Here is a 12,473-nt window from a genome sequence, read left to right as displayed (position 1 = left end):
TGAGTGTTTCAGAAACTGATGATCTACTGCGATCTTCACACACAGCCATCTCCAGGGTTTATCAAGAGTGGTCCAAAAAGAAGTAAATTCCCAGTGAGCTGCTGCTCTTTGGTCCAAAATGCCTTTTTTAAGGAAAGAAATCAGAGGAGAATTACCAGACTGGTTTGAAATTATTAAAAGGCAACAATTGCTGAAATAAGCACTCAGTACCAATGAGATATGCAGGGGAGCTTCTCTGAAAGCACAGCACATCTATGTTGAAGAAGATAGTTCAACTCTTGTCATCACAGAACAGGAAATTTCACAATTCATACTGGTTCAGCAAAATGAACACTGAAAACATTGCCTCTGATGAGTCTCGATTCCTGCAGCGACATTTCAAATGCTAGGGTCAGAATTTGGTGTAAACAACACGACAGCCTGCAAAACCACCTGCTGTATATCATAAATTGAAATCATGGTTCCTCCCCCATTCTGATGCTCTGTTTGAACTGCAGTAGACTGTCTTGACCATGTTGTCATGCCTTTATGCATTATATGCATTTATGCATATGTGATTGGCTGCAACTGCACAGCTGAAGAAGTGTGCCTCATGAAGTACTACTAAGAATATTTTGCTGTGAAATTGTGTTATTGAAAGTTAGTAAAATAGATGCTTGTGTCTCAGTGTGTCAGTATTGCCACAAATTCCTGTTTGGGGTTACACAGTGGGCCCCTACTAGACTCACTATTCATTTATAAACAGTCTTTATTACAGTGCTTATTCTTTTCCGGTAAGGCGATATAGACATTGTAAAATATCCAAAGCAACATTTTTCTATCTGTTATATACATTTAGTTCTAGATGAAGATAAAATTTCCCATCACTCCTCATGTATCGATCTTTCCAACAAGTCATCCACTTGATAGATTGCCTGTCTTTTCTTGTGTAGTTTGGCCTTCAGATTTTTCCCTCGCGGTCCACTTTTCTCCTCCATGTATCTCAGATATCTCACCTTTTACCGTGTGACATCCTCTATATCTTCTTCTAAGCCTATTAGCTCGCTTGTTATTGCTCTCACTCTTACAATAGTGCTCCTGGACTCTGTCTCCTCTGTCTCTTTATCAACTTGTTCTCCTCATTTTTCTTGGTCTGGGTGTCATTTTTTTCCCTAGCACCAATTAGCATTACTGGCAGGTCTGCATAGCTTAACCTGTAATGATAATGGTCAGGGGAATGGCTGTTATCTGGGGCTGTATGTAAGACCGATGGCCTTTTCTCCCAGCAGGTCTAATAAGTCACTGGGCTTATCTAAACACCGGGTGCCTCTCATGCACTGCCTCACACATGTGCACACACACGTTGGAGTAAAATGCTTTGATCCGAAGGCCTTCAAGCTCACAGGGTGGTAATCCATTCTCACTGTTCCTCCCCACTACTTCTCCATCATTCCCTAAGCTCCCACGTGCACATTGCCATGATGTACACACAACGCCATGCCAAAGCTGTTTAGCAGTCTGATGAAGCTGCAGCTATCTGATCTGCCAAGCTCACGAATGATGGGGATCCAGAGTGAGAGTTTTCCTTTTTGATTTCTTAAGCCCCTCCGTTTCCTTTTCAACTCAAACTCTCCTTCTCTCGCTCAGTCTTTCTCCTCTATCCTCATAATTACCCCTCATCTCTGCTCGTTTTTTCTTTGGTCGTCCCTCCGCCTACGCTCGGCCTGATTTTTAGTCTTTCTGCAATTGCGTCACTTTCATTCAAACGCTGGTACAGCCATTGACTTTGCTGCTGACGCTTTTTTCTCCACTCCTCCCCTCCATGCCTCAGTTTTTTCCATAACCTACCTATGAAGTCATTGCTCATTCCCAGGTCATAGTCCCAAACTGAGATCTCCAGGGTTTTCTTTGCCAGCTGGTCCAAGGATACTTCATATGAAAACTCCTGTGCAGGTGCAGTACACAAGAGCATTTATGCAGTATATAAACAGACAAAATTAATCAAAGTTTGCAGGAAACAAGTTGTACCTCATTGAATTCAGGGTTGAGAGTCTTTTTCTTCACTGATGTCTTGTATTTTGACTTTTTTCCCATATCTGGCTGCAGGATTCTGGGAAAAACAAAGAAAAGAATAGAATAAGCTGATGAGGACATAACCTCTAGGTAACACATAGCTTCAGTTTAAAGGAGCAGTCTGATATTTCATGAGAACCTTTAGCCTTCGGATGATTTTACAACTTCAAAAATCAATAAAGAGCTTGTACATGTTAATGTGAAATGTATGCAACATTGAGTGACTCTGAACAGCTCCTTTTTCATTCATTGCTGCAGTTTTAACTAATCAACTGTAACCTGCCATAATAGCTCTGTATCATCTTCTAAACCTTTAATCTGAAAGTAAAAGAGTGTTTCAGCCAAAATCTCAAACAGTCATTGCAGGACAAAAGAGATTTGAAATGCATTTCACCTTTCAAACAAGGCCAGAATAATCACTTTTCCTGAGATCAAAGTGATTAATCCATTACTTTTTAATCCATGCCCTGATGTGACAGAAAACTTTGCTGAATGGTGGAAACAAAGGAGGACAAGGAAGTTTGTAAAAATTCTTCCAGAGATAATTGTGACCCAGAAGTCTTTTGAACAAAAGTAGGGACACCAAGAGAGTGAGATAGAAGCAGAATGGGAAGGAGAGAGAGAAAGACAGTAGACCACAGCAAGATCCTAATCACGCCGACGTTGGAGGACTGTATGCTCCCGTGAAGAGGCGACAGAAGGAGTGCCAGAGGGCATGGGGAGTCATCATCAGCATAAATTCCAAGTCAAGATGTTCAGGCGGTGCGATATCTCACTCTTTCAGCCTCCTCCCTGCCAGTGACGAGTCCTGGCCTGACAGCTGATGCATGAGATGGGCTTGAGGTTGTCACCACTGAGTCGGAATCAGAGCGAGTGAAGGATGGAGGAGGGAAAGGTGGAGGAAGAGGAGGAATTGATAGAAACAAGATAGTGGCACAAAAACTTGAGCTACTGTATGTTGTCAGGCCTGAAAATGTCACTTCCGAATGATATGGGTTAAATTTCTACAGTTTACTCCTTATTCTTTTAATAACTGAAACTTAGCTTACTTTAAATAGTAGTTTGAGTAACTTGAAGAAAAAAAGTTCTTCAGTATGGCTCCACTTTGTGTTAAGGTGGTCGAAATTGTTGAAAATAGTTGTGAAGTGAAGCTATCTTCTCATTTTAATAAAACAATAGTACTTCTCACATTGTTAAACGTTTTTGTTGGTGATCCTTTGGTGGGTAGGTCCTGGCAAATCTGTACATACGTGGGGTGTTACTTGCCTTTTCATTTAGGGCATAAATACAGCAAACAATTGAAACCTACTTCAGGAAAACAGAAAATGCTTATAATCCTATGAAGAGTTTTCATTACTTAATATGTTTGCTTATTTTGAAGCCACTCTATTCTTGAGAATCCTTCAACATTTTGAGTTAAAGGAAGACTGGGGCCATATTTTACTGTTGATAGCCTTTGACCACTTTAGAGAAGGGTTGCTCACCCTGTGACCAAACACAACTTTACACAACATTATCTAAATGTTCATAATGAACTCACCTGTTGCTTATAATCTTGCTTTTGGTGGCTTCAAAAATCTCTGCAGCCTCATTGATTGGTTAGCAAAGTGCTAATGCTAACATGGATAACAGGATAAGCGGAGAGATGAGGAGGGAGGCTCAACAAGTAACCAGAGTAAACTGTTTATTACGCCAACTATCAGCTGGTATCAGCTTTTAGGAGGAGGAATTAAGTTGTTATTATTGAAAATCTGTAATTTTCAGCTGACAAACAGCTTGTCCAAAGAGTTCCCAGTTATCAAAATAATAAAATCCTGACTGACAGACATGACTGTGGATGCTGTGATGGCAGTAAATGTTTGCCAGCAAAATTACCCATCAAAAGAATGCTTAACTCTTTAAGTGCTGCTATAACCAGTGATAAATGAGTTAATACTTCAAAACAGTAATAATAAAAATAATTTATTAGCAATCTCAATCTATATCAATATTCAAAAAGTTTCTTGTTCTTGAGCCTCATAAAGCATCACAACTTCTTAAAATTCTGTCAAATTGTAGGGAATTTCATCTACTTTGTTAAAAAAAAAAAAAGATTCTGGGGGAGGACCTCTAGACCCACTCACTATTGATATGCTTCTGAAGTCCATGTTTGAAACCCACATTTGGTCAATAATTCTATCAAGTAAGTGGTATGGATATTCGGGTTGTTACTGGCAGCACATAGACAGGAACAATTAAGACACAAATGCTGTTTTTCCACATGTTCTCAAGGGGGATGGGTCATGGCAGGGCAGGATGTAAAAAAAAAAAAGACTTTTATTGTAATATTTAAATTGTGTCCAAGATGGTAGGTGAAGCAAGATAGCAAGAGACAGCAGACAGTATTTGGCCTTACACAGAGTGGCCATACGTCCTGATTTACCAGGGACATTTCTGTTTTCAGGCTTTGTGTCCTGTGTGTAAAATCTTTAAAATGCCAATATGTCATGTTTTTTAACCAGCCCTGTCCCAATTTTAGCCAGTGAGAATAGGGAAATAACAAAACATTGCAGCATGCAGTGGTGCCGCCAGCCGTAACCCTGTACACACTGTGCGTACATTTTTTGCCAGTATATACATATTTTTTAATGAAAATAAAAGTATGACAGCATAAGTGACTTGCAGCGTAAGTATCTCTCTCTCTCTCTCTGCCTTTTTGTAGGTGCGCTCTTGTCCTTGACGTGTCATTCACGCGCTGGAATGGTTATTGTGCGCACGTTGAATTGTTATCCGTGCGGCGCCACTGGCAGCATGCACCATGCCTGCAACCCTGTCTCTGTATTAGTCTGTATATATGTAAACCATTGTTGTTGCCAAAACAACTGCTATCTGACCAGTAGAAAAACATCACTAAGGTACCGCATGTCAAAGCTCCCTCCTGATTTGTCGGTACATGTGTCAATAAATCTGGGAGTATTGACTGAATCTGCTGTGTAATGTCAGGTAGACTAGCTGTAATGCTATGACAGCAGTCAGTTTAGAGTTCCAACTTTCTCCTTGTAATGAATTTGTCAACACTTCAAGTATATGCATTCCATCTGCACATGATGGGTAAAAGTTGGAAACAGCCCTGTTACAACCAACGTGAATGAGGCAAACATGGGACATGACACTTAAACGGGATGCTTAGGAGGGCATCTCTGAAAAGTGAGTGGGAATATATTTACCAGCAAGCAGATGAGATGCTGCTTTATGATCACACAGTTGACTCACTGTTCACAGGATATAAACGTCAGCACCACCCTCATGCCAGCCAATTGCTTGTTTTCTTGACTTTTACCTTCTGCACACACACACAGAGGGTCACTCTGACCTCTCGTTGGAATTTAAGGGTAATGGCAGAAAAAGTCTGGGTCAAGTCAGGTTAAAAAAAGAAGTCTTTAGAGATCACATGCAGCTCAGCCTGAATATCTGTGGAAATCATCAACAGTATTGTGTATATGAATACAGTAAAATAAACCTGAGATGTTATAATTTGATACAGAAATGCCTCTGTGGGAGTTAAAAAAAATACTACAGAAATGGTTGGTGTTCTTAATTTAATTTTATTCAACCTTTACTCAACAAGGTAATACCTTGAGTTTAATACCTGACCTGGCAAAAAGCATGCCAGTTACAATTGCAAGATGATTAAAAAACAAACAAACAAACAAACAAAAAAACCAGCAAGCACAGAATAAAACATGAGAGATAAAAAATAGATGAATGAGGCAATCACATTTTCAGATGGACAGTTAACATGCATTTAAATGATCCAGTTTGACTAGATTACTCTGATGTAGCCTACTCTGTGGAACAAAATAAGTGAAAGCTTCTTCAGCCAGCTCAGAGCAAACCTCTGGACCCTGGAGAAATCCAGGGGAATGCTGAAAACTACCAGGGGTTTCTATCAGGAGATAACATGAATGTGAGGGGAGTATCCTGCATGACATCACACAGCCTATATAAGTGATAGCCAACCAGCCAAGTCATGAATTGTACAATGAAGAGTATGGGCTTCAGAGTGGGTTATAGAGCACTATAGTACACTGAGTATAAAAGAAATGGCATAAGATAAAAACCTGCCTCAAATTGAGCTTCTTCTGAACGGGTTTATCTCCTTGTAGCTAAATGCCCCTGAGAAGGACTTAACAGCCTTGGGAAATTCTGAATTTCTTCTGCAGACAGGACCACTTTGTCCAGAAACACACGTGATTTGGGGTTATAAGTTTCTCTTTATCAGCAGTTATTAATTTGCTCTCATTGTTGTTATTTATAGTTGGTGGTGTAGCTGTTCTGAGATTCCTCTACCTTTCCACAAGCCCATGTGGGAAGCATCAAGTAGGAAATGCACACGTTCCTGCTCTTCCTGTGCCTACAAGGAAAGCCTGAGGCAGGGAGAGAAGCAGCTGTAAACTCAGAGCAGGCATCAGTGACAACAGAATGACACTGATTAAGTCAGATGTAGTAAAGAGGAGGAGCTGGGGTGGAGGAGGGTTGCAAAAGCAGCTTGCAGAAGGAGCAGCAAAGCATAGCCAGGCTGGAGCGGTTTAAATATGGCAGTATGAGTGCAACTAGCCAATAGCGTGCTGAGAGGGATTCAGGTGGCTGTCAGCTAATGAGGGCCTGTGTGAGGTCAGCTGATCTCAAGCATACGGCAGCCTGCCTGAGTTAACGCTAATCAATTTTAGTCAACCAAAGAGAGCCTGTTGTGCACATTTTTCACTTTGAATTTCATTGATCTTGTTGAAGCCATTCAGCTTATGAAATGTTTCTGAACCAGTTTAAATAGATAAATCCTAAGTGTTTATTGTAGTTTAAAACATTACAAGATGATCCACATTTTTCTTTGTAAACACCAACAAAGGCCTTTACCAGAAAGGAAGAAGAAAAAGACTCAACTAAGAGAGACAGTCAAACAAAGCCTTGATTTGATCAGCATTGGTTGAAGGGCTGAGGTGAAAGCCATGGGCATCTCTGTGCAAAATCATATTTTAAATACAAATGTGCAGACGATAACATGGCAGGGATTCAAATTTGCAGAGTGGCAAAACATCATATGACAGCAACATTCATAATAATAACTAAAAATATGCTGTACAGCTGAAACCAAACACTGGAATTACCATGAAAAATTCAATGTGAAGAGTTATTCATACCAAGGGAGGCTGGTCCATGGAGATAGGAAGGATTATCCCATCCATTTTTGTTAGCTGTTTTCTCCAAAAGTAGGTTGTGTACTGCTAAATACAAAGACCTGAGTTAAAAAAAAAAAAGATTCTTTGCTGTACACCTTAACCATTTCAGCCATGTATCACACAGCTCCAGTGAGTGATAATGCTAACAGGGACTGACTGCTGTCCTTCTTTATAAAGACGGTGATGCAGCAATTCTTTAAGAGCTTTAAACATACGCCAAAGAAAAACATCACACTTACTATTCATACAAGATTTATATAGACAGTATTTTTGCAGGGCATACTGAAGGCTAGGTGCTAGACATGAGTGTGTTAATTATGTTTTTGTCAACCCAGGCTGTGATGAATGTACATTGAAAGAGCTGTTAGTCACCATAATCACTCATACATCAAAAAACAGCCTGCACAGATCTCTGCTTAGTGTGACTTCAAAGCAAAACCCAAAATCACAACAGCCACATTCACATGGCCACCAGGGTTTATCTGACATAGAGTTTGTCCTCTGCTCATTCACTGTGCGCTCCACAGACACGCAAGTCGGGCTGCATGAGCCAGAAAAAGACACAACACCCTTGTTGAGCGTGCTCTGTGTACAGTATGTTGCTATATGGCACATTCTCATTAAGCATTCAAACAAACTAGTTCTTTCTCTGCTTCGTTTTTGGTCTTTCAGGGCGAACACAACTAATGGAGACGACTCTTTGCAAAACATGAGGGACAAAATCCAAAGTCCCTGCTCTGCGCGAAAATGCTTCAGGCAAAGTAAATATGAGGGTTTAGCAGTCTCAGCTTGGCAAATTAGGAGAGTACCTTCAATTTTAAACCCCTTAAGTAAGACATTTCCACTTGATGGTAATTATTTACAATAACTCTTTCAAGGCACCTGTTTTTTACTTGTATATCAATCTTGTTATCTACATCCCTGAAATCTTCCAAGCATATGTTGTATATTCATGCAGTTGTATGTTTTTAAATTAGTTTTAGTTGATGCTGAGCAAATTTCACTGTACAATATTAGGAGTGAACCAAATATTGGCCAACGTTTATAGGGACACACTTTGAAGTTGTTTGTCACGCATTGTATAACGGGACACAGCATCAGACTACATCCCAGTCAGCTGATTGGATGGATTTCTGACATGTTTGGTATTTTGGCTGTACAATTGCACACATCTCCACAGTGAGAGAAGAGCCACAAGCAGAATCCTCAACTGTGGAGTCTTTTTTCCTTTGTAAACTGTCAGACAGCATCTGCAATCACTATGAAAACAGCAGGAGTTCCTTTTTAATGTGCCTCCCCTATAATACAGGAAATAAACAGACAGGACAAAGGCCTACATGCAGACCTCCAGCTGACATGGAATATTTATTATTATTTAGGTGCTAGTTGTGTTTGCTGGCAATGCTGTTCATGTGTGAGAGAGATGGCAGGATGCCATTGTTTGTTGCTATTTGAGGCGTTTACATGTCCTGCTCTGTTTGTTAGGTTATGTTTTCATTTTTTACTATTTAAGTATTTACTTCCTGTTTTATTTTTGTGTTACTCATAGTGGTGTAAAGATAATCCGATATGAATTGGTTAACCGATCTTGATGTCAGCGGTCCGAGTGCATCAGTCCTGCGTCGTAAAAAGGCGGCATGAACCGGTCTTTGGACCGGTTTTAATGTTATAGATTAAGCGATTAAGAACTACGGCAGCTAAAAAATTTCACCTGTTGAGACAGCGGAGCTAAAGTTTTGCTAAGATGCTAACGCTAAACACAACACAAACAGACCCAAACATAAACATTTTTCTGAGTTAAAACTCAGAGAAGTCTTCAGTTATCACCATAACAACAGCCCGTTTATTTATGGGGTTTACAACTGTAACCTGTTGTTGGGATTGATTGATCTGGTGACATAATTAATACATCTGAGCCCACTGATATGATATTAAACCAATCGGCAACCTCAAGTCCTGAAAAATGAAGCCAATGCGGAAGTGCAAAAAATTGCTATACCGCGAGTGTCCACTTGAGGCTGGCTGCAGGAACACCGGAAGTTCCGTCTGGACACATGTTAAACAGTCGGTTTTGACACTAGAAATAAACTGGTTTACAGGCTGGTTCAAAACACCAAATGTGTCTCATTAGCCAGTGTCTTATTGTGCTCCCAAAGTACGGTGGGTGAATGTTTTTGTACCACGACCTTTTGGATTATATTCAGGATGAAAGCTGATTGGCGCGTCTCATTTGATTGAGCTCAGCAGGCAGAGGCTCAGTTTCTGTCAACCGGAATGCTAGCTAGCTAGCTGACAGGACGTCGTGCTTAGTGGGCGGGCCGTTAGGTTGATCCAAAGTTCGATTGAGACCCCTCTGGAGAAAGTAGACACACTTACTGAGGCACAATCTCCTCCATTGGCCGACATTGCTGAAGAAGCTTCGAGGGTCTCTTTCACGTGACTGAGGGAGCGTAACCTGATTGGCTGGACGTTAGATCAATTGAGACAGGGATCGATTGCTTCTCCCTGGTTTACTTGGTCTCTTTTGATGCTGAAGTAAAATTTTTTGCTGTTGAATTTTTTTGACACTGAATTTTTTTCTGAGATTGAATTTTTTAATGCTGAATTTTTTTCCGATGTTGAATTTTTAAAAACAGAATTTTTTTGAGACATTGAATTTTTTATATTTAATTTATTTTTGATTGGATAAAAATTCAGTGGCAAAAAAAAATTCGGTGCTGATTTGATGGTTTTTCAAATTCAAAATCCAGTTTTGATGCAAAAAAAAAAATTCAATTTTTGAAATTCAAATTACATTTCAGAAGGCACTGATTTACTTCCATACTCCAGCCCTTTGTCTTTTGTGTATGATTCTCAGTTTTGACTCAAGCAATGTGTTTTGGATTTACCTCTGCCTCGCCCTGTGGATTTGTTTGCCTTCTTCAGTAAAGACTTTGAAACTTTGACTGTGTTTTTGAGTTGTGCTTGTGAGTCCCATCACCTGTGGCTTTTCATCCCATTATTTTCTGAGCAAACCAACACCAGCAGCAGTTTGACGTCCATGGACGCTCAGCAGCACTTTAGGCAACTGATCTATTCCCGACACCACGGCTGGCGGAGTGTTTCCTATAGAGGGAACAGCTGTTTTGTCCATCTCAGCTGCCACTGTCTTGACAGGAGCAGCTCTGTTTGATACAGTTTGAGGGCAGAGGAAAAAGAATTTTTGTTGTAGATTAGACAGGAGGCCTGAGCTGCTGGTGAAATGCCACTGCTCCTATTGTTTTTTTTTATATTTGGTGAGGAGGGGATCTCCGAGCAGGCTTTCAGCTTTGGTATCAAGCGACTGGCCATGCAGTGGCTGGCGGGGAGTGTAAAGGCCTTTAAGTCGTCCAAGTTTTTTGCATGTTAAAACATAAAATCAAGCTCATTTTGTTCCAATATTTTTGTCCGTCATATTTATTTTTTGGTTTGATTTTAGATTAAATTTCGCATCAGTACAAGCCATTTAAATGGGTGATTGATGATTCAAAACAGAGTCTACTGTTTCCTCCTTGCTTGCTCACCACCCCCTGAACCCTTTCTCTCTCTCACGCACTGAAACCTCACTTTAAAACACTAAAGTTTGCTCATTTATTATGTGGATGCCATCCAAGGAAATATAACAGAGAGATGGGTGATTGGTGATTCAGCACCTGTTACTTTATTCTCTCTTGCTGGCTCACCCCTGCCCAGCCCGTCCACATCTCTGCCCCACTCTTGCACCGAAACTTCACTTTCAAAGTTTGCCAATGTATTATGTGGATGCCAACCATAGAAATATACCAGTTTAAGGCATAAGTTTGTGGCCTACTCACAGGTCAAGAGAGACAGAATTAAAAAGTTGCTCTCCATCTCTTTAACTTGGCTCACTGCTATGACGCAAGAGTGTGTGCTGAAGCTGTCTGTCAGGATGGCTCCAGCAGGATTTTTTTTAAGAAGTGGCAGAGCCACAGGTTCACAATGCGAAACAATTTGCCACATTCTACAAATTTTGCAGTGAAGGCAAATAAAAACACATTGGGCTCTGGTTGCAAGGTCTGAGTGAGTGACGTTTTTTCGGATTACAGATCAGAAGAAACCTATACCTAACAGAGTGATTTTGTTCAAGTAAACAACATAAATTTAACTCCTTTTTTCTGCTTCTTCCTACTGACTTTATGAGCAAAGTTGAGCAGACCTAACCTTGCAAAGCAGATCGATTCGCCTGTTTCCGTGTTTCTTACTGGCAAATTCATCTTGCAAAGCTCCCATCTGAACCGTTTGGGCCCAGTTAGAAAGTGACAGGACCAATCAGTGTGGAGATGCAGTACTTTCAGGCGCGGCAGAGTCGTGACGTAAGCAAGCAGCAAGAATTATGAATTATGGTGGAAGACATTAGCATGGATGCTGCTAAAGTGCCAGTTTTATCAGAACTTGACAACATGTCTTTGTTAAAAGAAAAACAAAGAACGGCATTGAGTTGTTTTCTTTTCAAAAACAGCAAAAGTCATATACTGACATGTCTACAGTCACCATTGTTCACGTTATGTAGGTCTCTATGGAGCTACTCCTTGGTAGGGGCATACCTCAGTAGCGGCTACATCACGTGTTTTGTTGCTCTGATTGGCCTGTAAAGATGTTACAGACAGAACGTTCATCCAATCACCCTCCGAGTTTTTTTCCAAAGCCTTTGCCCTTTCCCAAATACTGTATATGAGAGGTGTGAATGAAATCCATCAGGCATGTCAGGTTAACATGCTCCTTGGTCATAAACCCCGCTGCCCTCTTCCTATGTCAGAGTTGCTGTCAAATGTTTATAGGCAGCTGTTTGCTGGGATGGTTTGACTCAGTATCATGTAAGAGTAGTTCTCCACTGTAGCTGGTCTTTCTGCAAAATGTGTGTCTGAACTGATCTCCTTCTTGTCACAAATTCAAGGAAGCTAAAAAGTGCCTGAATTTTTGTGTGAGACTGCAGACATCGCACACAAAATATTGAATTGCAGTGCGTCTGAAACTCATAATGCATGAAAATGCCTACGAGTTTACAGTAGCAAACATTTCTCAAATACAGGACCAATTGGTCCCAAATTAAAAGTGCAAACGGGCGACAGAATGTATAGCCAATGGCAGAGGATAAATGTGCTCCATAACAATTTAGTAGCAGAAAACAAGAATGAGCTGCAGCCACAGAACAGCAGCTTCCAGTAG

General features: G+C 40.6%; 1 protein-coding gene across 1 annotated transcript in view; it reads right to left on the bottom strand.

Moving 5' to 3' along the window:
- Positions 1–12,473, bottom strand: part of doc2d (double C2-like domains, delta) — a 65,493-nt gene that overhangs the window by 7,164 nt on the left and 45,856 nt on the right. The window contains exons 9-10 of the mRNA XM_041785736.1: positions 2,008–2,089; positions 1,828–1,924 (exon numbers count right to left, since the gene is read on the bottom strand). Coding sequence (XP_041641670.1) covers positions 1,828–1,924; positions 2,008–2,089 — 179 coding nt within the window. The remainder of the gene's footprint in view (positions 1–1,827; positions 1,925–2,007; positions 2,090–12,473) is intronic.

Source organism: Cheilinus undulatus, linkage group 4 (genome assembly GCF_018320785.1).
Source record: "Cheilinus undulatus linkage group 4, ASM1832078v1, whole genome shotgun sequence".
Classification (NCBI taxonomy): domain Eukaryota; kingdom Metazoa; phylum Chordata; class Actinopteri; order Labriformes; family Labridae; genus Cheilinus; species Cheilinus undulatus.
Note: the sequence above shows the minus strand (reverse complement) of the source record. Positions and strands in the feature narration are given on the sequence as shown.